Below are 26,355 nucleotides of genomic sequence, written 5' to 3'. Positions count from 1 at the left end.
TGCCCCTGCCACTATGCCCCCAGACCTGTGGTTTCTGGAAATGAGCCTGGATGGCACATTCCTGACACAGGGAACAACTCTTCTTCTTCCTTCTGGGTTTTGCCCTACCTAACACGGCTCTTGCCCTACACCCACAGACTGTGGTCACACTTCAAGAGCGAGGTTTTACAGAAGCTACCATAAAGGCAAAGCCTTGCTAAAACACAGGTTGAGAGTAACTGCAGTGCCCATTAAAAAAAAAGAAAAAAAAAAAAGAGCTCCTCAAGCACACCTTGATTCTAGGGTAGCTTACAGACCAATGGACTTGGCACAAACCAAAAAGATCAACCAAAGCAGAACTAAAAGCAACTGAGGGCAGGCTGCCATGCTGGGTCAATGTAAATAAGGAGAGAAGCATGTATTTAAATGTTTTTATTTCAACTAATGCTTTGCCACCATATTACATCACTTTGAATAGCTTGGAATAGCAATATGATCTCAAAATATAGCAAACAGCTTGCCAAAGCAAGATAATATTAAATCCTATGGATACGGCATCTTCCTTCTTTGGCGACAACGCTTCCTTTTATCTGTAAAAATAGTTTTTTGTTCCAGCACATTTGCTGTTCACTTTATTGAACACTGCTGTTTATAACATTTGCCTCTTCCCCGCAGGAAACCTCTCCACAACGTAGTATGGTTTTATATCCAACAGCATTTTAAATAAAAAAAGTTATATTTTTCATGCAGATCTTTGTAAAAATTACTTTCTAGGTGCACAGACCGAACCAAGATGCATACAAAAATGCATTCACTTCCATTCTCAGGTGTGACCGTGCCATCTGCAACATCATCTTTTATATTACTGCAAGAGGACCAAGGATGGTGGTATTCTCATATAAAGTACAACTTCAAAAAAACCCAAAACAAAATAACCAAAAAACCCCTTTTTTATAAGCAGCAAGAGAAAAAACTGCAAGGCTTTATTTGTGAAGTAATTAAAATAGTTAGATGTATAAAAAAGCACCATGTACAGAGAATACCAGAGGAAGATCCATCTTCCTAATTACACATTTCTCATTTAGCATTGCGAGCTGGCCTGCAGGTCCCAACTTGTACTGTAGCTTTATTTGCAAAGTTAAGGAAGTGGTCAAACCTAGAGTATGCCTGGACCGTATGACAGAAATTAAACTGGACTGCAGACAGAAATTAGATTTATTTCCATTACAACTCATACCAACCACCTTATAGCCCTCAGGGGTAAAAACCCCACACACCACGTATCTGAGAAATAACGGGGTGAAAACAGCTCCAGAGCAGTACTGCAAGATGCAGGTCTGTTATGAATGCATTTCTGTGAGCTCTTGATAAGTTAAACTTTCCTTTGGGAAAAGAGCACGTCTGTTGGTTAAAACTCCTCTCCCTGAGAATTTTGATAAGAGTTTGTCTTGCAAAGCAAAACAAAGTCCTTTGAACTTCAACAGTTCTTAGGCCAACAGCATTTCAACATGGTCACAGCTGATCTGCTACTCATGCACCCAGGGTGGCAGGTTGGGTTTTTGTTGTGTTTTGGGTTTGGTTTGTTTTTTCTTTACATGGATCAACCCTTTTATACTCGCTTCATGCCTCTGCCCATCAAGCAGGCAAACACTGTCATGACCATCTTCGGTTTCACCTCCACAAGATCTTCTGGAAGAGCATATACCCTGGCACCAATTCTTCTTGCCATGGACACAGCATACCTATTCACCATAGAAAGATGAGTGGGTCAGCACTGAGACTGCTACCAATAAATGCCAAGTCAGATCCTGCCCTACCCAACACAGTTTCACCTATTAGCCCCTCTTTATTAAGATCCAAGACATGCAGCAGTGCAATCACACCACATCTGTTTGCTCTATAGAGGTTTTGCTGATTTTTGCTGTATTCCTTTTCCATAGTAAAGTGTCTTTAATGCACAAATTGACCTTTGAATGTCAATTCCACTTTACCAACAGTTAAAAAAACCCTGTATTTAATATCTATTAGTGCTAATAGGTAGCATCTATAACCAAGGATTAATCAGCTAACATTTACACTTCCCCTTCTGTTCGCTCTTCAGGAACAATCAAGTGAGACTATTACCTGCAAGAAACACTGCTGTCCTTCTGACACTGACACATTCTGACACATTTCAAAGGCATGTTTAAATAGGTATACTTTAAACTAGACAACCTGTGATGATTCAGCAAGACATTCAATTTCAAAACCCTGAGCACTTCACACGCCTGAACAAAAAGGTGAGAAAGAGCATTATTGCCAAGAACTGCTTGGGCTGCTCTGCATCCCTCTCAACAAGCACGAGTCCCAGCCAACTGCTCCCTCCAGCGTTACAGGCAAGGACAGCAATTAGATTTCAAGAAGGGCTGCCTGTCTAAAACGTGCAGCATTAAGAGATTGAAAACCACAGCAATAAGCTATGGTAAAACCACTTGGAGCTTAAAGCCAGCGCATAGAAGATGCTCTCTTTCAACGCAAAAGAGTTTTGGAGGTAACAAACTTACTTAGCATTATTGTGTTTGTCATCTTCCGATAGATGACCGGTCTTTACAAGGTCATAGTTAATACAGCCAGGCTGTATAGCATCAATTAAATCCACAACCGCCAAGCTTGTGCTGATAGTCTTGTCCTAGAGAATACAGGGACAAAAAAGCAAAGATGAGTGCGTAAATCCTCAAAGTGTTCTTCTCACCTCCACTCAGCTGCTCTGCAGTGTGCAACAAAACAAGCTTTGAACAAGACATTTCAAAGCAGCAGCGTTAGTGATTATTCCAGCTTGACCACAGGGAAAAACCAGACTGTGCTCCTCCTTCAATAACAGTACAAGATCCTTACCTCAATTTACCACAGCTGCTCTGAAAATACAAAGCAGTAACCAATGCCCAGGCAGCAGGTCTGCCCCGCTGACCAGACCCCAAGGGACAACGCTCACCTACAAATGCTCGCCAAGTCCAGCCCCTACCTCTGCCCCAGAGCCTGACCACCCTCCCCTACCCTCCCACCCCATCAGTTTGCCCCACCACTATTCCCCACCGTGGGCAGTCATAAGGTATCTCCTCTCCGGTAGCTGGAAGCTACTTTGTTCCCAGCACAGACTGAATCCTGTCCTGTTCAAACCCCGTTCTGCTGTTCCTCCAGCCACGGAAACACTTTTTGGGCACCCCTCTCCTTTTGGATGCAATAGGGGAACCTGCACCTTGAAATTCTGGATGGAGGTGGACTTGCCAGCTTCCTTCAGGGTCTGGTTTACCCAGCTGACTATAATGTCATCGTTCGCTTTCTGACCGTCACCCAGGTCCTCGAGGACGTTCAGCGTGTACCTGAGAACCGGCAGAGAGAGTAAGATTTGGCGCTTTTTAAACTCCTTCAGCAAAAAAGGAAGAATCATTTATGTTAGCTGGAGTGTGATTTCTGTTAAAGCATTTAGTCTTTCTAGCCTTTCAAGTGCTTTAATACGAGATCGCAAAATTGCCTGGGCTCAGGACACTTGTTTCACCATTGATATTTGCTCCACAGGGTTCACACATAACCTAAAAGGTGTGGCTCAGCTCACAAGATAGCATTCTGATGTCTGCTGCCAAATAAGGAGCTACCACACAGCTATTTTGCAGATGTATATTTGCATCATCTTTGAATTCTTCAGAAATAGATGAGAAAAAGTATTATCAACTTTATCTGTCATGAAGTTTCTCCTTCCCCCCATTCCAGTACAGAGGGGGGTTATAAAGCAGCCCTGGAATGTTTCTCTCTCAATTTCCAATTAAAAATTAAAACATAAAAGTTGCATATATATTCCTGCTTAGGGTTTTTGCATGTGGACCAGACTTGAGCAGGCTCCTGGTCAGCAGAATGTTCACAGATCCATTAGGGCATTCCCTGGAAGTCCCTGCTTCAGCCTCCCATGCACAGCAGCATCAGCTCTGCCAGAGTCTCGTCCGGCTGTGTCTCAGACCCCCCCCACAAGGACAGAGGTTTTAGAGTCTTTCAAAGTGACCTGTGACTGCAGTGCTTTCATGGCAAAAAGCTTCCCAAACTCTGTACTCCGTTCACAAGTTTTACATGTCTGAGCTGGGTCCTACCTCCTCATCAACTGCCAGACTAAGGCTAGTGTCAGCGTTGGGTTTCCGTCATTCAGATCCTGCCCTCCGATGCCAACCAGGGAGAATTTAGCTGGATGCTTTCCCAAGTCTACAGCATAGTTACAGTTTTCTAGCTAAACAGGAAGAGAGTTTAAACAGAAAATCACTCACAAATGCACCCACTTGACTGGAAACCTCAAACAGTAATTTTTAAAAGACTTTTGAAATGCTTACCTTTTTCATATTTGCTCCAAGCTTAGGGTACGGAGGCTTGTTAACCTTATTCCAGTCAACAGGAACTTTGATCTTTTCATATAATTGTAGTATTACCAGTGCATCTTGGAGATCGCTGAAGTGGAAAACATTGATTAAGCCAAATGTTTCAAGATTTAGGTGCATTCTGATTTTTGTCACATCATGAATAATTACCACTACTCTTTACAGGTTGTTGCAATTTCAACAACCCTAAAAGGAAAAAAAAGAATCAAAACGTTGTGTAGTTTTCAGAGCAGGAGAAATGCTTCTTCATGCTTAACATCAGCTGGCTGCTGAGCTAACGCAGGTTTTAGCATGGTAATCAGCAACAAATCCAAGGAAGAATTTTGCTACATAAAATCCAGGAGGTAGCCACTGACTACAAGGACCCAGAGTATCTTGCCTCCTAACTACATCTTGGTTAAGCACTACAATTAGGTGACAGGGAAATTAGTTCCAGTTGCTCAAGCAGATATAAGCATATTGAGATCTCAGGGTACCAATTTACACAAGATAGGGAAAAATAAACAAACAGTCTTCAGCCCTTAAAGCTAGTTGCTGGTGTGCCAAGAGCTAGCACAGAAATCCCCAAGCTATGGACTGCAGGGAGGGTACAGCGAGCATCTCCCACTCCCTATGCCTTCTCAAGCCCTTTGCTCGGCACTGTGGGCAAGAGGACACTGGCGTGGGCACATCTCTCATCTGATCTAGGTGGGTCTCTCCCAAGATCTGAACACTTACCCGTAGAGGTGATTTACATGGGGGTTCACACCAAGGGAGTTCATCCAGTTGCGGAAGGTCCGTTCCTCACGTGTCTCTCCTGGATGAGAGAAGAGAGGTTCATGCAACGTTGTGCAAACTTAAAGCTGCTCAGGGTTTTCCACCTTGCAAGGCAGCGAGCTTTGAGCAGCACAGCTCATCGATCAAGGTTTTCAAGCAGAAAAGCTATGATTTTTCTACTGTTTTTTTTTTCAAAGGAAGAGGGTTACCCTGATATCTAGTTTTGGCCTCAGAAGAGCACGACTTTTGCACTTCCTGCAAGAAAAGGTAGCAGGAAGGTCTTTCACATGGGTGTCAGCTAACTGTTGTCTGGAAGCCAGGCAGCCAAAGCCCCAGCACCAGTTCTGCCAGCGATTACAGCTGCCGTGAACATCTCACTGTATTACTGAGGTGCTCCTGCCCATCGCAGGAAATGGCAAAACCAACTTCCCAGCCCTAGCACTGCCAGCAGTCAGGAGGGCTGACCTGCTGCTGGCAGCGCTTCTTCAGGTTCAGACTCCGGAGCAGGGTCAGAGCAGCTGAAAAGGTTGTCAAGTACCCTTCTCGTCTGCCCCAAACAAGTAAATCACTACAGCACTGAAGCCTCAAATCACAGGTGTTACTTCAGTGCAGATACCTCTGCTGGGCACAGCCTCTCGTGACACAAGTGTTTACTCCTGCTAATTTTGTGACTGATGCAGCCATCACCTTCCAGTAGGGTCCAGTCGATGTCCTGGTTTTCAGGCTTGGTAAGTGCTGGGTACTTGTTGAACAGGTTGGCAACGAAGGCCAGGTTCAGTTTGGGATTGCCACTGACCACATCAGCCGGCGTGACGAACTGCCGACAGCCGAGCCGATCTGCCTGCTGAAGCATGAACTCTGCTCTCCGCAAGTCATCCTTTTCCTGCCGGGGATACAACAGACAAGAGCTGTCATGGAAGAGACAGGGCTACAAAGTAGATGGGAAGCTCCTGACTGCTACCTGGAGCAATGTCACAACTCCACCCGCCTTCGTTAGGCATCAGTCACTAATCAAAGGGATGAAGCATGCATGCTAATCCCTCCTGCTGTGCACGTAACTGTCCCAGTTTGCCTTGATATTTTTCCTAGCACAGTGCTTTCCAAGTTTACATGCTTTCCACTTTTTATGCTTTTTGAACTTGGCGGTACGAAAGCAGAAGTTACTATGCTCCCAAATAGAGCTAACCCACAAACAATTTCTCAGTCACATATGTTAGTTGGTGGGTAGCGATCAGGCCTCCAACCACCACTCATTTAGCACATACCCAAGGTGCACACGTGTCCACTGACACTTCACACACTCAAGAAATTAAGATATCAGACATACCTAGATGTCATGAGGAAATTACAGGGTGCAGGTAGTTCATGTACAGCATGAGGACACGACAGCCTGAATACTTACATTGAAACCTGACATATTAATATCAATCTGAGGCTCTCCTTCTTTCTGCCCTTTAGGTGCAATTTGATTGAGGAGGTGGAAATAAGCTCTGGAATCCTGAAATGGATGAAAAAAAAAATTCTGGTCTCCTGCACAGGGGTGAATACACCGTAACAATTCATTTCAGGATCATCTTTAACAAGTCATTATGCATAATTGGCTTATGTACCTTTACTGAATTACCAAAATCTGCAAGCTTAAAAGAGAGCATTGATGGCAGAAATCCAGGCAGCAGAAAAGGAAACAGAGAGGGAAAAGGTTAGAAATATTTCAGATTAAAATCATGGGGTTTAACCGTTTGAAAGCTGCCTTTGCTGCAAGCTCTGGTGCAACAGCATCCTCTCCAATGGCTGGAGGTGGCAGTGAATCCACACTGCCTGCTCTCATGGCACCCACAGCCAGATGCATCAAGGCAGCCCCAACCCCTAAACAAGGCAGCCATTCCTACTGCTACAGCGATGATGGAAATGTCTCAGCGAAGACAAAGTCCAGGCAAAGAACTGCTTTAAGAAATCTGGATGTTTTCTCCTGTCCCTGCCCGTCACTTATAATAGCTTAAAGGAGAGAGGTCAGGGATGGTCACAAACTAGGAGGAGCAAATAGCTGCAGTAATTATTTATCAACAAGCCCTTTTAGTCCTCAGCACAAAGGAGAACCTTGGCATATCCCAGCAGCCCAGGGGTTGCCCCAGACAAGCCAACAGCTATCAGCGAGGCTGTAAGCACTTTTGAAGGTGGAAATAAGCGTGATCATGCATGTATGCACACATGCACACACACAGGGAAGCTCTGGGCTTGCCATATACCTTCAATTATCAATTTTTTTTTCTCCACCTCAACAGTTCTTTACCCTGGAATCAACTTCAGCCCTCTTTTTCTTCCTCAAAACTGCTGGCTATGTGAATAAGCTCCAGAAACCTGCTGTGATCAGTATCTAAAAACCGCACACTGACCAGAACTCACTACCCACCATTTCTCACTAGAGCTGAGAGAAAACAACCCACCCCCTCAAACATGAAAAAGACCTGACTCCCCTCTCCCATTTCTACTCGGCGCAGTGTAGAGAATAAGCAGTCTTGTTTCCCTTCCTCTCTCCAGCCCGTAACGTTTTGGAGGAAACGCCAAGAGTGTGTGGAAGTCACTCTCCAGGGATGTAGTTAAAATGTTTCATCCTGTCTGAGCAAGCTGCATTGCCCTTGAAAAATTATTTCCATCAAAAAAGATTAAGAACATTTGAAAACACAGAGTAATACCAGTTTCCTATTCAATTAAAACATATAACAGCTTTGCAGCAGGATCCCACTAGCACTGGAGGAAACGCTCATTGGGCTCAACCTCCTGGCAAGAGAGAATAGCCCTGTGGTACTTTAAACACAGCATCCATAAAACCCCTGTTAAGCCCACTCAGAGTATCAAGATTAAGAAAGGTCCTGTCTGCGGATGAAGGGCCTCATTTGCACATGCAAACATGGCCCTGGCCCATTCCCAACCTTTTCCCAGGCACGTGCAGGCTAGGAGAGCTCTTGGTACCTTGATATCTGAGCTGAAGTTATTGATTTTGTGCCAGCCTGCGTTTTCCAAGTGGAAGTTGGCCCATCTTAGGAGCAGCTCTTCTGGAGATAGTTTCATGAGGTCCTCCAGATTTTCACCATCACGAAGTAAGGCAGCGAGTGCTGGAAGAAAAATGCTTGTGAGGGGAAGGACAGTTTTCAAGAGGCAAACCTGCATGCCAGAATTAGAGCTGCAGCAACATTTCAGGGAAAAAAAAGCAGGGACAATAGCAACTGATGATTAAATCAAAATAATCTGGGTATTAGTGGAGTTTTCCCAAGCTGGTTGTCACACAGAGAAGAGTGTGAGTGATCTAGAAAACTGCGTGTAAAAACCATTTGCCGTGTTCTTGTAAGCAAAATTCTCTGGATTTTACATGCAGTCTTTTAAGCCGACGACAGTAAACTAAATGTACTTCTATCTCCATTAAAAAGTGCTTCCAAGTAGTTACATATGCACTGCTAAAAAAGCTAGAGAAGCCAAAATAAGCACCCTTTCAGCTGGTTGGTGCTTTCCTTGCCATGAATTTTCAATCTAAGCCAATGTTACCACTTCAGGACTGGGAAATTTCAATAAGAGTCTGAAGACCCTCCATCTATCTGGGCTCTCTGATAGCCCATGCAGGAATAACAGAGCTCTTTGAATGATTTGAGAAGTTTAAATTCTGGGGGCTGTTGTGCAGGACCAAGCAAGCAGGGGAGGAGAGCTGCAGCAGTGCCCTCCCACCATCAAGAGTGAAGCAGCCCTACTCTTCCCGCTCCCCCCCTCCCCCTCTTGTGAGGAATATGTGCAGTTGTCTGTAATCCTAAAAGGATGCAAGCAGCTTCTGCCACCTCCCAACCCCATCACGTACCTATGGCCAAAGCACACCGGGAGAGCCTGCCCAGCCCAAGGCATCACCGAGCAGCACAATCATTCGCGCCACAGGGCTTGAGCCAAGGTGCATCTTGACTTAGACGTGTGTTCGGCCAGTCCTCAGAGGTGACACACATTACCAGCATGGTACAACCCACCCGCACAAACCTGCTTCACAGCTACAAGCAGGCTGGCGAGCACTCAGCTGGGGTCACGCCCTGGCGAACCCAAAGCTAAGTACCCCCCTTTCAGCAGAGAGGAGGATGGAAGCGGCAGCAATGGGGCTGGAGGTGAGAGAGGAAGCAACATGTGTTCATGCTTTAGAAGTAATCCCTGAGAGCTTCATTTACCTTCATTTCTGCTGAGCTCGATGTCGGCGAACAAGCCGATCTTGATGATCTGCCAGAGAAGCCCAAGGACCAGGTGGGGTTTCCCTTCCCTCAAGTCCTCTGCGCCAATATTGACAACATGACATCCGATGGCAGATGCAGAATTCAACGCCAGGTTCAGGTTCTCCTGCAAACAGCAGAGCAGAGTGAGAGACAACCCGGGGAGATGCTGCCTTGCCTTTCATCCAGCACCAGCAGAGACTCCACCCTGGCCCTTGCTCCAACAGCAGCCGCTCGGACGAAATGCTCACGGCCGCTCTCCGGCTGAAGTTTTAACAGAGCTGTGGTGGCAGCAGGCTGAATCAATAAGAACTGAACTAGGCACCAGGGTTTAATTTCAGGCTCTGGTATTTAGTTTCAGCCACCGAGTTAGTGGCATCTAGTGGTGTCAACAAGAATAAGGCTAGAGAAGTGTTGCGTTATACACACACGCACAGGCATCCTCGCAGAAACCACCTGTTGTACTATGAAATCATTCACAGAGAGCCAGTGCCAGTAACTGTATTGTTTGAAAAAGACAGCGCTGTATACAACCACCGCAGCAGTATCGGGGCTGCACAGCATTTCAGCCACTTTACCCATTTTGTCATTAAGGCTTTTGTCTTTTGAACTGTACTCACAGCACCATCAGTTATGAGCAGTACAAAACTGCCTTTGATAATTAAAGGCAAGTTCTAAAACATGCTCCTCTCCAGAGTTCCACAATAATGCCTCGACCCAACACGCTGTTCTCTTTAATCCTATCCGAACATGAATTTCGGCAAAATTACACAAGTGCATTATACCTGAATTATGAATGGTGTGAGCTTCTTCTTGTTAATTGCTCTTTCATCAATCGTGTCCGGAACAGAAAGGTTGATCATTTTGCTGGTAGGAGAAAAAAACAATAATATTTGAACAACCTTTAGTATTTAATCTCAACAAGACTCAATGCACTGTTGCACTACTCACTACAGTGCATTTCCTTTTGCCTGGTTGGTTTTCTCTATTTTTTGGGAGTTTTAAAATCAAGGTTCTGTTAAATCAGAAGTTAATATTTACATTATCAAGAATGTATTTGTAACTAATAGCTAAGCTAAGCTGAAACCTTAAACACGTTACTGGCCACTACTGATCTCAGCTGCTGAAGCAAAAGGAGCACATGAATTATTCACAGTGTAGTCACTGAACTAGCGAATACTCATTGCTCTGTTGACATCTACTGCAGATTCTAGTAAGACAACACGCTTCCTCCTGTTATAAAGGTGTACTACTGCTGGCAAGAAAAAACTGCCCCCCAGAAAGTGCAAACATTGAGAAGAGCTCAGCGGGGAGCACGTGAGCACAATGAACTTTTAGTCAACAGAAAGCACAGCAAGTTTTTACTTTATATTATGAACTACTTTCTACTCAGCGTTTGCCTGAAGACCTGAATTACTTGAAAATGGGAAAATAAAAAAAAACAATAATCACAAGCTAAAAAAAAAAAAGAAATGAAAGGCAATGGGCAGCCCACTAACAGCTTTTGTGGACTGATACAGGGTTACTGAAATTCCAGGGTGATCCAGTTCTCCACTCTATTAATTTGCTTACATTTAAAAAACAAACCAAAACCACAAAAGCAAAAGAAGCCCCATACGTGTTTAGCAGCCCTGGATGCCTTCTGTTTTCAGCAGAAAAAAAAAAAAAGTTGGTTTACTAACTTAGTGCATCTATTTTCAAAAGTAGCAAAAAAATTCCCAGAAAATCCCTTTTTGGGGCTAATCCATAAAGTCACTAACATTCCCACAGAGGTTATGGTCTGTCTAAACATCCAAGAAAATGGGCTATTCAAGACATCTCCCCTCCCCCAAGCTACCTAACATCAGGCTGTGGTTTTACCAGGACAACTTCTGCTCCCGCAAGGTACTTTCTCCTCTGCAGCAAACCCAGTCTCAAGCCCACACAAAAACACCAGACAGAAATACCAGCTCATGAAGTTGGCATCAAAGCTGAAGCATCACGCATTGACAATGAAAGCCTGGGTGACTGAGCCCCTTTTTATACATGCAAAACATTATGCACACACACTAGTCACCAAAACAGCCTAGAGGAGGATGAAAACTCCTTTAACTACAGTTTGGGGAAGTTATTTTGATGATTTTTTTTTTTTTTTTTTTTTAATTCAGGAGCCATCATAACTTACCATAGCACGATCCCATCTCCCACAGCTTTGAACAGGTCATCTGTATTTGGGTTCATTGGAACAACGTGCCTACAGTCGGGATCATTTTCCAGGGCTTTGTTTATCCAGTTTACAAAGGCATATTTTTCTTCCTCTAAGATAACCAATTGTAAATTTAATACAGGCTTTTTCATAACATAGCAAATATTTTCCCAAAAGAATCAGTGTACAATAGCCCAGGGAAATAAAAGCCCCACGATCATTACCACACTATTTTAATAGTCACACAAAGGTTAAAGAAATTTGATTTTCACTTGCAATTACCAGTATATTCCGGTTACTTACTTGTTACTCAACAACTTTATTATATTTGAGTGTGACACAAGGACTCCATCAGCAAGCACAGTTAACAGCACAGATTCAACTCGCACACTGCTAATCTTGCATTACCCTCCAGTTCTGCCCTGCTCTCACCTTGACGTGAGACCGTTCAGCTGTCAGAGGACAAGAGCGCAGTACACGGCAGGGCAGTAGAAATCTACTATTTTTGGCATACGGCCTCCACTCACCCGAGAGGAGCTGAAAGGCAGAGCGATACCTGAGTAGGAGTGCTGTGTCCCCTCGCTGGAGAGCTCTGACGTCCCCCCGATCGCACAGATTCCTTCCTTCCTGTTAATGGCTTTTCTGAATGTTTTAGCGATATCACTGCTTTTCACCTCTTGGAAAATCTACAAATTAAAGTGCTCAGTTAGACAAGACAAACTTGTCTTCATCAAATGAAAAGGACAAAAGCAGCAGCTATTTCTTCTCAGCTTTAAAGCAAACTTTGTAGTAAAATCAGCAAATGTGAAGGGCCCAGCAAGGTGTAGTGGTATTAAATTTAACAGGGAGAGTGGGCAGAGTCATCCCACTCTCAAACACATAATGCAAGTGCCTATTGAATCAGAAGCATTTGGCATGACGTACCTCACACCCATTATTTACCTTTTCAAGTGGATTTCAAGAGATCACAAAAAAATAAAACCAACGTGAAACCTTTGCAGTCCGAGAGCAGGGACACATGCAGCAGTTTCTGCAGGACCAAAGTTCAGAAAGCTGTTGTGCAGCTCCAACCTTTCTGCGTAAGCCAGATGCTCGTGTGACTGTGGCTTTAGTTCACACAAAAGACTTTGTCTACAACCCCAGAAACAATTCTCTAAGTGTGTAACAGTCAAATCCGCAATAATGTGCAACAACGAGCACTCCAGGCAAGGATTCCCCCTCCCAAAACAGCAGCCTTGGGCTAACTGGCAAAATACCCTCATGTTTGAGGGCAGAAGAGATGCTTTAGGGCAGAACGATTACACACACTGCTTGTGCAGTCTGTACATTACTATTAGTGGCCCTGAGGCCCTACAGAACTGAGCGATTATTAGGCAAAAAAATACATTCCATGGCTTGAAAGCCTCCTGTGACTCCCTCAAAACTTCACCAAATTAGTTTTGACCAGGCTGAAAACACAAAGGAAACGTGTGCAGGTTCACTAAACACTACCCAGAAAAGGACAATGAAGCAGCACTGTAAAGCAGAACAACCAAGTGCCTCTCTTAATAAAGAGAGGAGGGGACTTGCCCACCTGGCTGCAGGGGTGTCACCACAGCACCAGCCTGCTGGCTGTCACCTTCCCTGCCCCTTACATACAGGGAAGGTGGCAGGTCCAGATGATAATGCAGTGCAGGTAAACCATCTCTTGATGGCACGCAGAGGTTGTGCTCACCAAAGCCATCAGGTAGAGCTGAGTGAAGAGAGCCAAAACACTTTTGGGTTTTCTGGTTGGTTGGTCTCAAACGTAAGGACTGTGATACAGATTTATTTATTTTAAAATCTGTTGGACTAATTACTGGTATGGTATACCTTACTTGAAAATGCGTGCTTTGATGCTGAGGTACGACTGAGTCACTTGGCCCCAGCCTCAAGTCAGTTCATGTCATCCTTTGTACTAATAAACCCCAGCAAAAGTGCTCAGAGTTAGAAAACAGCAACATTTCTGTTTATAAAAATCCTACCACTAACCACTGCTTCTACTGTATAGCTTAGCTGCCCGTAAGACATCCCATGTTTACTCAACCATCAGTACCATTCAAATGTGACAGAAGAGGTTTATTTCTTCTTTCCTAGTGCAAAGTTAGAGTTATGGACCAGCTCAAACCAACAACTGAAACATGCACCCAGCATGCAAGTGTTCACAAACTGCAAACAAGCTCCAACTTACTAGTTGACTCCGAACTCAAAAGTTCAGAGGGTCTGAAAACAATTAAGGAACAGAAGGTGAAGATAAATTAAGAAATATCAAGAAAAATAGTTGACATGAAAACAGCTCCCTCTACATACTGCACATACTTTTATTACTCCTTCAGCATTCAGAGTATAAAAAGGATGATGGGATGGATATTGAACCAGTATCTCTGAAGAATTGGTGTTTTTGTAAAAATATAAAAAAGCCTCTAAGCTCTTTGTACAGAAAAAGGCTGAAAGTTACACCCATTCTCCAACTTCTATCTCCTTACTCCTGTTTTTCCCTTTTAAGGTAACAAACAGACCTGAATTTTCCTAGATCAGCACTAATCTCCAAGTGTGTCTTGAAATGCCCTCTCAAATCTTTAGCAAATACTTGTAGTCCTATTAAACTGAGAAAGGAAATAATACTGCTTCACTGGGAAAACAAGCATTCATTTATGAGCCTGGAAAAACTGAGCAGCTTCCAGTCAATACTGTAAGCTTGGAGAACTGGAAGTATTTTTTCCAGTTGTCACCTCATATGGAACTGGTCTTTCGGCCTCCAACGAAGTTTTCATACAGGAAAAGCATGTGGCTTCTTTTTGCTTTTTGTTTAAAAACCAACATATTTCCCCCTCTGTCCAAATCTAAGGGCTGGCAGTGCCAGCACAAAAGAACGGTCCTATGCAGTGATCTGTACAAAAACCTGATTTTTACATGGCAAGTTTTCAAAAGTGATCAGTTTGTAGAAAGAAAATTAGGATTAGGGTAAGTGACCAAGAAGCCAGAAACCTCTTCTACCCACTGCCTTAGCTTTGTCTAAAGAGGGTCCCCACACCAGGCTGCTGCAAATTCAGAAGTTACCACTTACGTAGACAAACTCTTCAAAACTAATCTTCCCATCTTTATTCTTGTCACTGTCGATCATGAGCTTCTGGATAATCTCCCTCACTTTGTAGCCAGGGAGAGGCAGGTTGGCTTCCTTGAAGAGCTCGTGCAACTCATAGTCGCAGATGAACCCGTTGCTGTTGAGATCTGAGGAAGAGAAGGGGGGTAAGAAAAGGTTTTAGAAATGTGCAGAACCCCAACAGGCCCAGCCCCAGAGAGCAGAGCAGAAACACAACCCCCACGCTCAGAAGTGCTTTACAGGGAGCAACCTGTGCACTGTGGATGTATGAGATATGGAGACAAGGAGGAATCTCCTAGCGTGGTCCATCACGGTGTACCTGGTTTGGGGCCACACTGCACAGAGCATTCTTCTCTGCTGAAAGCAGGATCCGTGCAGGACACAGACACACAGCAGGATGCCCACACCAAAACCGACAAGCCCAAGCAGTACACTATTTAGTGGACACGACCAAGAATACAGCAGTTTCAGCTTTGGGCAACGGCAGCTTCGAAGCAGAGCTGACCATGATGGCTCTCAGCACACATGACCAAGACCAGGGTAAAAGTTTCATAACAGAGTATCTGCGTTTGCATGCATCATCTTCAGAGCATTTCTTTTCACATCTAACTGCAGCTGGCTTCGCATGGTAAAAATAGACAGTAATGAGACACAGCACTTCTTACTTTCTGAACTGAAAACTCTAAGTCAGCTCTGCATTTACATTTTTTTTTAATCATGTTGATAATGATGTTATCCACTTATTGCTGACGGAAAATTGCAGCCAGATATTTTAGTGCTTCCCAAGAATGCTCTGCAAAGACATTTGCCTTGACAGTCAACCACCAAGCCACAGCAGCACTACACGCTTAGACGACATTATCGCCTACGAGATTTGGGAAGAAAGAAAACAAGAATCTAGTGTCAATCTGGAGCTTTTCACGTCAACAGATCCGAACCCCTTTGGGGACACCATCACATCTACTGACCACGCAGAGCAAATCCAGCAGCCCCGGCCTTTCTTCAGGCAAGCGAGGTCTTGCTGTCACCACGGATTGGACTGGGTGGCTCTTCCCCAAGCTAACCACGACGAGTGGACACGTTCACAGCGTGGCTGGTACCCAGGCTCTGACAGTGGTAGGTCCACAAAGAAGCAGAGCATTCGAAGCAGTCAGACAGCCCAGATTCAACATCAGCATGACCCTCCAGCATGTTCAGAGAGAGAAGGATCCAGGGCATGTTGTGCTGTTACCAGCTCAGCAGTGATGCCAAAATCCTTTTGCTGTAGACGAGTGGTACAGACAGCCCAGGGAAGTTGATTCAGTGCCTGAGCTGCCATCTCTTCCCCAGGGCTGGGGCAGTGGGGAGATAGCAACCCCGGGTTACTACTGATGGTGGGGAATACCTGGATGGTCTGAGGAGGTGGCGATTTGGCAGTCTCCTCTGATTGCCATTCAACCACAGCCTCTGTAAGGACGACACAGTGCCTGTACTAAAGACATCAGCCAAACCCTTTTAGGTTAAACAAGAGCAGTGTCTGCATTTACACAGCTTCGTTACCTTCTCCCCCACCTCCAGAGCTCCTGGCCCTGTGATGGCGCACTGCTGAGTGCAGCTCGCCACCCTTGGCTGCCAAACCACATAGCGCTGCAAGGAACCTGGCTGCACTCGGTTTTGTCCAGCCATCCTTCTTCCCATGTTGCCCACAGAAGGGCTATTATGCTATTTATAATGCAGCAGAGTTGAATTCCACTCAAGCAACAGCTTCTGCTGCCCAAACACCCTGGCAGACTGCAGGCTGCTGCGGGTCCCCAGGCTGCGCGATGGAAGAGCTGCCCCAGGTTTTGGTTCTGTTCAAGAGGGAATCCCACAGCACTGGGGTCAGTATTTATGCTTAAAGGGAAATACGTTCAAGAATAAAATAAAACTAATCAGGATAGCTCTAAAGTCCATTTTTTTAGCAAATTTTGAAAGTCAATTGACTTTTAATGAGGTGTCAGTGGTGCTTTTAGGTTTTATTTCACACCAATGTTCCAGCAAGCAGCATGTCCTCACTACCATTCCAACCCTCCTCATTTTCCAGATCCATATGGGATTTTAAAATTGCTTTTATAAGTTAGCAAGAAAGTGAAATTCAAATGCTTAGTGGCAAATATCCAAAGTAACACAGAGGAAACCTGTATTCCCTCCTACACCCCAGTCCCTAGGTCTCAAACTAGAGAAGAATATCAATTCCAGTGGAATAATATATGTATTAAACTACTTTACAAAATGTCAGTGTTTACAATAATGCTGATGAAATAAAGTGGTTTGGGCCAATGATTAATGATAGCAACAGGCTGCTGTCTGGCCTTCAGTTTTAGATTTTTAGTCCAAAAAAATATAAGCCTACAAAGACAAGCTTTATTGAAGAGTCCAGCTCAAGATGTCATCAGCAAGCTATTTCCCCTCTAGATAAATTACAGCTTCTTCTATTACAGTTTTCTTAATACTAAATCTAACTCCACAATATGCATCTTTTCCTTGCCTCACAGCCAGTAAAGAAGATCAGACAAGATGGGATTTCCTAATCTCCAGGGCCTATGGACCTGAAACAAAACTTAGCTTTCACCCTCAGCATACCTACAGCCAACACCCATTGCTTTAGCCTGTGCCTGACTGAACAGACTACAGTCCTTTGCCATGCTGTCCAATTAAACAGGTACATCCAGAAACACCTGTTCATCACTTCTTCCAATCAACCCATCAACTAACAATTCAAGTTTTACATCTACCCAAATGTCAGTAGGCAAAGGACAGAGAAAAAAAAAGACTTCAAAATACATATTGTATCCTTGACAGGTTCAGAGGTGATTTGGATTTGGTAAAAGGTTCCTTTTGACATGTCTATCTTAAGCATTAAGAAGTGTTCTGGAACCAGGATTGCCTGTGCCACACAATATTATATATTGTAATATATGATTGTATTATATATATAATATACAGCATACAATATTTCATCAGGCAGAAGCCTGTTGAGGGAGACAGCAGAGAACAGAGCTCTCTGGAGGGAGATGCAACAGTAAAAGGATGCTTAAACCTGTTCAGACCTCAGTTCTACATATGAAGCCCTGCATGTCTTTCAAGGGTACAATCTAGATCAAGGAATTAAAAAAAGCCTTGCATTTATACTGGTTTTCTTGCAGAACAGAAACCATAACTTAAAAACACTGACTAAAAATGCAACAGCAGAGTTAGCCTAGACCACTGTCTGGTCCATCCCCACTTGCTCAGCAGACTTCAGTCTCCACCTGAAAGCACCAAACCTGGCTGCAGGGCAGATACCAGGAATTTATTACAGTCTGGGTCAACATCTGCCCATTCTGAGGGTTTTGTTCACTCCTGCAAAGCAGCATCTTCCCAGTCCTCTGGGTATGCCTAGTTCAAAGCAGATTTACCTCTGCTCACTGAAAAAAGGAAAAAGAATAAAAAATGAGCAGGTCTGAAACACAGACTCAGGTGCGAGTGCATGCAACCCCGGAGCATGGCACCAGGAAGGATACTGCCTGTCAGGAGGGATGCACACCAGTGGCTCCCAGCACCTGCACTGGGCTCAGACAGCCCAGTGTGAAGGACATGCTGTTGAGTAATGCACCGTAACTCACTCAAGGCCCTTGGGTCTCAGGACCCAAGCTCTCCCATCTCTTAACAACATCCCAAACATCCACGTGTAAGAGTTACTTTTCCACACTGTCCTGGGAAAAAAAAAAAAAAATTAATCATTGATTTACTTGATAGCTTCAAAGGGCATCTATGTCCCAGACACTTTACTAGTGGGACTTACAAGCAAGACAGGTCTGATGGTTCCACTGCAAGACCCCACACCACGTTACTGGTTTTGCAGTAAAGATGTGCTCATTTCTAGCTTTAGCTTCTTGGCCACAGAAAGGCAGACTTAAGTGTTAAAGCCTGGTGGATGTGCTAGCCTGTGGTTTTGGCTCAGTAACAGAATCGAGTAACCTTAACTAGTGATTGACTATGTGGTGGAATACGGATCCATTCTTCTCCTAACACGTCAAAAAGCCTTTTGCCCTGTAAAAATGGTAAAAATTACAAATAGATCTGAGAACCCCTACTCCATCAGGAAGCTGCTTCCCTTCCTGCCGTTTCTCCCCCTCCACCCCATCCCCCCAGGCATCACAATCAAATGTACAAAGTAGCAGCATTAATAAAAATAAAAAAGCAGCCACCTTTGCAGCAGCAGCAAGTTCCATAATTATTTCCAGCATTACTGCAGACCCACCATATGGTGCCTTGCTGGATGCCCTGCAACCAGGCCAGACTTCAGATGGAAGGTGGTCTGAAATCCCTCTCTAACAAAATCTGAAATGGTATTCAACAGCTGAAGAGGCTGTCAAAATAAAAGCCATCCCAAATGAACTCCTTCGGCGTCCAGCCCAGAGTTACTAATGGAAGAAGGCAGAATTGTTTTAACAGACAAGCTACAGCCTGGATCCATTATAATCTGCCTGATGGAAAGGAAACTACAGCACATCTGAAGTTTCCTATTTCTACTGAAAGATGCATGCCAGCACGCTAACCTGGGCACGGCCACGCGGCGATGCTCGGCACCTTCTCCTGCCCATGTGCAGGTGGCGCAGCGAAGCTGCCATAAACAACACCCAAAAGCTGCTTCGAGCTCTGGCTCAGCTTCCTCCAGACCAGGACTTAAAATAGCTTAAATAACAGGATGCAAGAGGGGAAAGTAACCCACATGTTTCCTTTTAAGGATATATGCTCAGCAGGACACACTAGCGGGATCACAGATCCCTATTTGCCTTAAGCTAACATTTCAGAGCATTGTTTTACCACCTTGCAGCAGCGAACAGAGTGTTCAGCTGGGTTAGGATTTTTAAGTACTTCGTGTTTCCAGAAAAGATGCTTATCTCTGCTATTAGAAGCATGGAGAAGGAAGACAAACAGAGCAAATTTGCAGATTGTGTTCTGCTGTGCCTCCCCTATGAAGTGCCACTGTTTGGCCACATACCTACATACACACACAGAACAACTCAGAGATCAGCTGAGATTTGGAGCAACCAGCTCTTCTCCCACTAACCTGAGGGTCACTCAAAGCCCAGACACTTCTTATGCCCCACCTAATTACTTTTTTCATACGTTAAAATGTTTTCCCCCCCCACGCTGCTGTTTACCACTTAGATGACTTCCAATACGAATACCGGGTTGGAAGATGCTGGGAGCTGCTTGTTTGAGCTGTAGATAACATTGAAGCACAGTTTCTCCCTCATGAATCGACTACTTGTAGTAAGCAGCAGGTAGCATACAGGACTCTTGCCTTCTGCTGGCTGCCAGAGACCAGCTGCACGGGAGAGAGGGGATACCTTCGAGTGGCATGGAAGGTGACAGAGTACATACTAACACACCTCTCTGTCTTCCAGCAGCACCAGGTGTCTCAGCTGTTCCAGCTGCATACAGAAAAGCTGGCCAAACACACCTCTAAAGTCCCACCAACTTGCCCCATGCTAGAGTTAAAGCAGGTCACCAGAAAGCCCCCACAGCCACACACTGGTGCAGGGCACACCTTGGTGAGCAGAAACCAGCCCGTGAGACACTTCCTCCTACCCACATCTCCTTTAGGACATCCTAGAAGCCAACCAGCCGAGCTTTGCTGTAACCATGCTTCTCAGCTGCGTTCCAAGTAGCAGGGAGATGAAAGAAAGTCCCAGGTAGCTGGGAGATGAAAGAAAGGTTTCATTTTAAATAGCAGCCTTAGTCCAACTTTTCTTCATGTTCGATAGAGAAGACATTAGAAGTTCCCAGGGAAAGGCAGTCACCCAATTAGCGACCAGTTCTGTATTCCAGGGCAAATATGGCTCCTTGAGGCAGGAATAAAAGGAATAAGAGCACTAAAGACACTCCTGACAGGCATGTCCACAGCAACGCTTGCAGACTGTACCATGCTAAACACACAAAACAGAAGGTAGATGAAAAGGACTAGCAGATCCCATCTCAACTGTGGGTATGTCCAGGCTAATTATCACATTCTCAATAATACCTGAGTTTTGACACTGCTTTTATAATTTAAAACCAAACATGAACCCACCTCTTGAACAGGTGAACTGGTTTCCTAAACCAAACCAGAATTTGACTTGGGTTTTTCTGTGTTTCCAGTGCAAAGGCAGCCAGCCAACCTAATCTCGATAATTTCCACACACACACTAATGACAAAAAGCCACCACATACCAACCAGGTTAATCAATTTGAGTTTATGCAAGGACAGAACAGGCTGTCTGTATCCCAGCCACGTGAAGGCTTGCACTCATTAGACAGCAAGAAGCACGGTGGTCACTTGCCTCCCCCTGTGGCACCTCACTTTCACCTGCTGGGAAAGTCTCAGGGAGAGCAAGACAAGAGAGAGAACTGCCTAAAATGCAACTTGCTTAAAGTCCCAACACGGAATAGTGCTCTGTCAGAATCAGTTGTCTTTGAAATTCGTATTTCTCTCTGCAGATTGCAAATTTAGGGCAAGTGAGAGTTTTGAGAGACACCCTGCTCTTAGAGGGCAGTTTACCCAATACAGATGTGAGGCAACTACCAATCTGTATTTATAACCAGTGCTCAGTGCCCAGTTAGGAAAATGAAACACTGGCTCTGATCACTTGCGCAACTCGCTCCCGGCCAGTGCCAGTCCCGGGTGTGGTTCCCCAGTTGCTCACGCTGACCTCAGCCCACACTCTGCAGTCCAGCTCCCATCTCGCCCCTCCCTGGTGTTTCTCTCATCCTCTAATAAGCTATATCACGAAACTAAACTGGCAGAAAATTATTTTCTCCATGTCAGTTTTCTGCCCGTTTCAGCTTCCCGAAACACGCTGCCAGAGGCTTCTGCAGTGCCAACGCAGGGAGAAAGCTGGAAGGCAGATGGAGCAGCTTGGGCTGTACAACGCCTCGAGCATCACAGGCTGTTAGGGAGGTGAGAACCAGAGAAGAAATAGAGCCATCAGAGGGCAATGCACGTGCACTGCAGCCGCAAAGCATTTTATCATCACTGCAAGTTGCTCCGTAATGGCCAGGTAAACAGACACTAATTAGGTTTTGCCTACAAGCTCACTGAATGCAGGGCCTCATATGCACTTGCACAAACCAGAAACGCAGCACCTACACCTACCATCTGCATGGCTCTGCCAACACCAACGTTATCAGTCCTAAGCACTGTGAAAGCCCTGAAGTGCTGCCTGTGCCAACATAACGCAACATCTGTTTGGATATTTCTTCTGGCATCCATTGGTAACCAACAAAGCCCACCCTGGAGCAACAGGGCAAGGCTGTCTGACTGCGCCCACTGACAGTCAGACTGCCGGTGTGCTTTCCTTTGTGCTCCTTGGCTCGAGTGACAAGTTAGAAGCAACAAGGCTGCCAAGGGACTCTTTGGCACGGAGAAGACCATGAGAGCAGCAGACTGTCTGCATGCTGCTGGCACTGCTGCTCACAGGGGTGGGAAAAATACGTTTCGAGTGTATGTCAGTCTGAAGCAAGGTGTGCTCCTCACTGCGACTTACCAACTTTGGCAAAGGCCTCCTTGAGTTCCTCCAGCTCATCTTTGGAGATTTGCATGGTGTTGGCCATCTCATGAATTTAGGGAGTACCTAAAAGGAGAAAAAGGACACACTGTGAAACCAGACTGCATTCAAACATATGCAATTTTGAACAGCAGCATAGCAACAATCAGTACTAAGGCCACTACAGTTCTCAAAGCCACGTTGATCTTTCCACTAAAAACAGATGTGTGAAACTCAGAAGATGGGAAATGCACTCCTTAACAAGTCAAAAGTCCCGTTAACCTTGTTAATATTTAGCTCTGTATATTTATTTTATGGGTTATGCTGTTCTGCACACATTAAGGTACCTGCTACCAGTGCGTTCTGTAGGTCAGAAAAGCTCACATCTCCAGGGATTTTCCACAACTTTAAACAAAATCAGAATCCACAGTTAAAATATTAATGCAAGAGATACCGAATGCTCTTGCTTGCCTGTCCATCCCTTGAGAGCACACAGCTACCAAACCCAAATAATAAAGATTCTGAACAGCACCTGAAAAAAGTCTTTTTGCACAAAGTAGAATACCTGATTATTGTTTGCAAAAAGGAAATTGCCTGCTTTTCTTCAAGAAAACTGTTTGAAGAAGCACCTGCCTATTTCCCCAGGGCCAGTCCCTCAATAAACCATGTAAGCACCAGGCTGTTTGCACTGCCACTGACTCCCTCCACCCTCCAGAGCAAGGCTTGGCAGGAACACCGCAAATGTGGAACAGCGGGCATCAGCCACGCTCGACCCAGAGCACACAAACTGTGCTTTGATCAGATCTGCTTGGTGTTTAAGAAAGAGAAGATGAAGCACACAGTTCCTACAGCCATCTGCTATGATTCTCCTTTCCAAGCACTGATTAGGTGCCACCCAGCCAGCCTGGAAAGGAGGGATCACTGTAAGGATGGGAAAAGGCCAGTGACCTGCCCACGTGCCCTTCCCACAACATTTGTGACCGCGGCATCAGATGCCCTGTGGGCACTTTGGCCAATACAACCAAGAGGGATCAGCAATTGATGGAACAACGCAAACAGGGCAGTACCTGTGCGTGAACAAGAAGGTGGACACCGATAAGCACACATGCTAACTCTACCTCAGGGTCTTTAAAAATGGGGATGTGCAACTCAGTGCAACTTCCTACGAGATTTGCATCCCAAGATTTTCCAGCTCCTACTTTATTCGCTACAATCGCTGGAAGTTCAGAAATAAAAGGTTCCTTCTCCGCCTATGGGAACCTATGGCTGCCTCCTCCTCTGTAAGCAAACGGATGAGGGGTGAATTCAGGTTTGCAGACTATCAGAAGGCAGGATCCTGAACGGGCTGGCTCGCTGCTCAAGCAACAGGAGGCTCAGTTTCACAAATGCCTGTGCTCCGATTAGTAAGCCTCTCTTGTCTGAGGCTCACAAGCACTTGTTAGATTCAGAATACAAGTTTGCCCATAGCTGTAAATATTAATTTTCTGTAACACACTCTGCTGTCTGGAAAGAACGAAATCCTTAGGGATGAGAGCACTGGGCAGGTGTGGCAGCCTGGGAAAGCAGCTCAGACAGGTGCTAGCAGCAAAGAAAGTCAACAAGAACTTGCATCACTGCAGAGACATGAAGGAAAGCACATAAAAACCCCACCTCCCAGCATCCGCAGAGCTGCCAGCAGACAGGAGATGCGTAACAGTCAGTAAAAGCCACCACCAGCAAGACAGCCAACTTCATTGGGCTCATACTGCAAGAATGGGGCAAAGGGAGGAATTGCATCAGAGAAAAGGGGAAAAAAAAAAAAGCACCAGACTAAATGTTTTTATACTGTTTTACAGATTAAAAGGTAGGCTAGTTGACCAAGGAAACCAGGTCCTCGCAAGGTGCAGGAACACTGTGTGCAGCACTGCCCAGTCTGCCAGTCCCGGACCTACCCCGGTCCATACAGCACTCCGGCGGGTGCCCCTGCCTCAGTGCCACCAAAACATGGCTCTTCTTTCCAGGGGATAAAGGAGTTGCTCAGCAAGAAAGTCAGCTCTGAGCAAGCTTTGTGCATGCTATGGGAGGTGGATTTCACAACTAGCAGAAACACTTGGGGAACAGTATCAGGAACAGAGAGAGTTTCGGCTACAGGAGGAGAAAAGGGGAGGCTGCCAGGCAGCAGAGGCTAGGCTGCGAGACTAAAAATTCAGCCAACACTCCTTGACAATTCTGCCTTCTTCCTAATCCTCATCTGCACCAATTCATTTTCAAACCACGAGGATTTCCTTTAAAAAGAAATTTTCAAAATCACTTATCCAACCACTTCATTGGAATTTAATTTGCTGCTATCGCGAACATCTTAACACCAAAGCTGAGAGCTTTTAAAAAAAGCTGCTCTCTTAGACTTTACCCACAGCATACTATTTCCCTGATACACCTTACCATTCTTTGTGTGGGTCTTCACTCAAAAAAAATACTCCCTTCCAGCCCCTATCTTTCCCTGACTTACCATTCTTTGTGTGGGTCTTCCTCAAAAAATACTCCCTTCCAGCCCCTACGTTGTTCAGCTCAGTCACTAAGTCTATAAAACAGGTTCACCTCTCAGTTTTCCTATCACTTCTACCCTCTGTGTTTCTCTGCTTGAGCAGCGAGGGAGAACTGGAACCAACAGAGAAAAACCAGACACCTGACCTTGTTATAGTTGCTTACCATTCTTTGTGTGGGTCTTCCTCAAAAAATACTCCCTTCCAGCCCCTACGTTGTTCAGCTCAGTCACTAAGTCTATAAAACAGGTTCACCTCTCAGTTTTCCTATCACTTCTACCCTCTGTGTTTCTCTGCTTGAGCAGCGAGGGAGAACTGGAACCAACAGAGAAAAACCAGACACCTGACCTTGTTATAGTTGTCTGGGAAGAGGGAAGGTATGTTATGATATAACAAAAAAGTACATGAAAAGGGTTGTGAGCCACAAAGTTGCAAGCTGACAGGGACTGCTCAGCTCCCAAAGCAATTTTATAGGGTTTTTTGCAACAGAGAGGTATCACACGAGCATTGGTACGCTGGGCTGGGGAGCAGGGGAGCTTTTAGTTTTTTTGTTGTGTGGGGTTTTTCTTTTTGTTTGTTTTTGATAGCTGAGCCTAGGGCATTCAGAATCGTGTTTTTCATTCAGTTGCATTTTCAAACAAGAGGCTTTGTCTTCAAGGACATAAAAAGCTCTTTTATCAGGCTGGCATAGGGATCATGCATCAGCTGCCTCACTGGAAGCCCTGCGGGGACGCAGCACTGCACAGCTCACGCCTCACCAGGGGCAAAGTCTCTGCCGGGGCATGCACTGACAGCCAGAGAAACTCGGTGTGAAGAGTCATTTCAGAGGGAGGAAGAGAGAGCAAGGGGCAAAGAGGAGATAGAAGCGAGCTAGTGATCGTACACCCGTTTTACACCCTGGTGACAGATGGTCCATCAGTCAATGCACACAGAGTGTATAAGGAAGCAATTCCTGCTCCAGACCCCTTTTGCCCCTAACCTCGCAGCTCCATAACACACAGATGCACAATAGCAGCTTCACAGGAGACAGGGGCTGGCAGACTGTTTCTGTGCTCCAAAGACTTCACTTTGTGCCACAGATCAGAGCTGCTTCAAGTGCATCTCAGGTTTTCAAAGACAACTCCCTTCCCAGAGAGGGGCTGTATGAAGTTTCTGTGCAAACAAGTTTTATAGCTTCTGAACACACCGCAGTCACTGAACACGGGTCAGTTTATTTTCTCTCCAGACAGAGCTGTGATACGGGCAGGTCAAATAAAGCTCTCCCAGCCCGTGTGTTTTAACAGCTGTAAGCCACCTGGGGACATGCCACTGCAGCAGGGACTGTCACCGGAGGGATGCCACCGCTGCAGCGCTCAGCACTTCCAGCACAAGGGCCAAAACCAGGGCAGTTGGGTGGATTAACTGCTCAGACAACAACGTAAATCCACTCAAGTCCAGAGAAAGTCCCCAAGACTCTTCTCCAAGGTTGCAAGTCGTGGAAGCTGCATCCTGCACTGAGGATTGGTGGAACATGGAGGGGAGGAAAGGAGCATTCAGACATGTGCACGTCTTCTCGAAAGCTGGAGGATTAATTCAATTTTGAAAGCACACGGCAACCAAATATTTCCCGACAGCCACTTGAACACTTC

General features: G+C 45.2%; 1 protein-coding gene across 2 annotated transcripts; it reads right to left on the bottom strand.

The window, feature by feature from the left end:
- Positions 1-1,244: 1,244 nt before the first annotated feature.
- PLS3 (plastin 3) lies at positions 1,245-22,293 on the bottom strand. Of its 2 annotated transcripts, XM_010153004.1 has the most exons (16): positions 22,206-22,293; positions 14,638-14,801; positions 12,109-12,238; positions 11,532-11,664; positions 10,153-10,234; positions 9,329-9,494; positions 8,103-8,245; positions 6,743-6,769; positions 6,535-6,630; positions 5,820-6,015; positions 5,094-5,172; positions 4,332-4,446; positions 4,098-4,231; positions 3,215-3,338; positions 2,523-2,647; positions 1,245-1,721 (listed from the first exon to the last, which is right to left on the bottom strand). In XM_010153004.1, the coding sequence occupies exons 1-16, from the start codon at positions 22,270-22,272 to the stop codon at positions 1,589-1,591; spliced, it is 1,914 nt and encodes a 637-aa protein (XP_010151306.1). In that variant the 5' UTR covers positions 22,273-22,293; the 3' UTR covers positions 1,245-1,588. The 2 variants fall into 2 exon arrangements, with proteins under 2 accessions (XP_010151306.1, XP_010151307.1); XM_010153005.1 differs by lacking the exon at positions 6,743-6,769.
- Between the last annotated feature and the right edge of the window lie 4,062 nt (positions 22,294-26,355).

This window comes from Eurypyga helias, unplaced genomic scaffold (genome assembly GCF_000690775.1).
Source record: "Eurypyga helias isolate BGI_N326 unplaced genomic scaffold, ASM69077v1 scaffold6206, whole genome shotgun sequence".
Lineage (NCBI taxonomy): Eukaryota > Metazoa > Chordata > Aves > Eurypygiformes > Eurypygidae > Eurypyga > Eurypyga helias.
Note: the sequence above shows the minus strand (reverse complement) of the source record. Positions and strands in the feature narration are given on the sequence as shown.

Excerpts from the sequence above, each read along its gene's own strand:
- PLS3 (XM_010153004.1), bottom strand. The coding sequence starts at position 22,272 with ATGGCCAACACCATGCAAATCTCCAAAGATGAGCTGGAGGAACTCAAG. Across the intron at positions 12,239-14,637 it reads GTTTTGAAGAGTTTGTCTAC|ATTTTCCAAGAGGTGAAAAG; the intron begins GTAAGTGGTAAC and ends TTTAATTTGTAG. Across the intron at positions 10,235-11,531 it reads GGAGATGGGATCGTGCTATG|CAAAATGATCAACCTTTCTG; the intron begins GTAAGTTATGAT and ends TTCTCCTACCAG.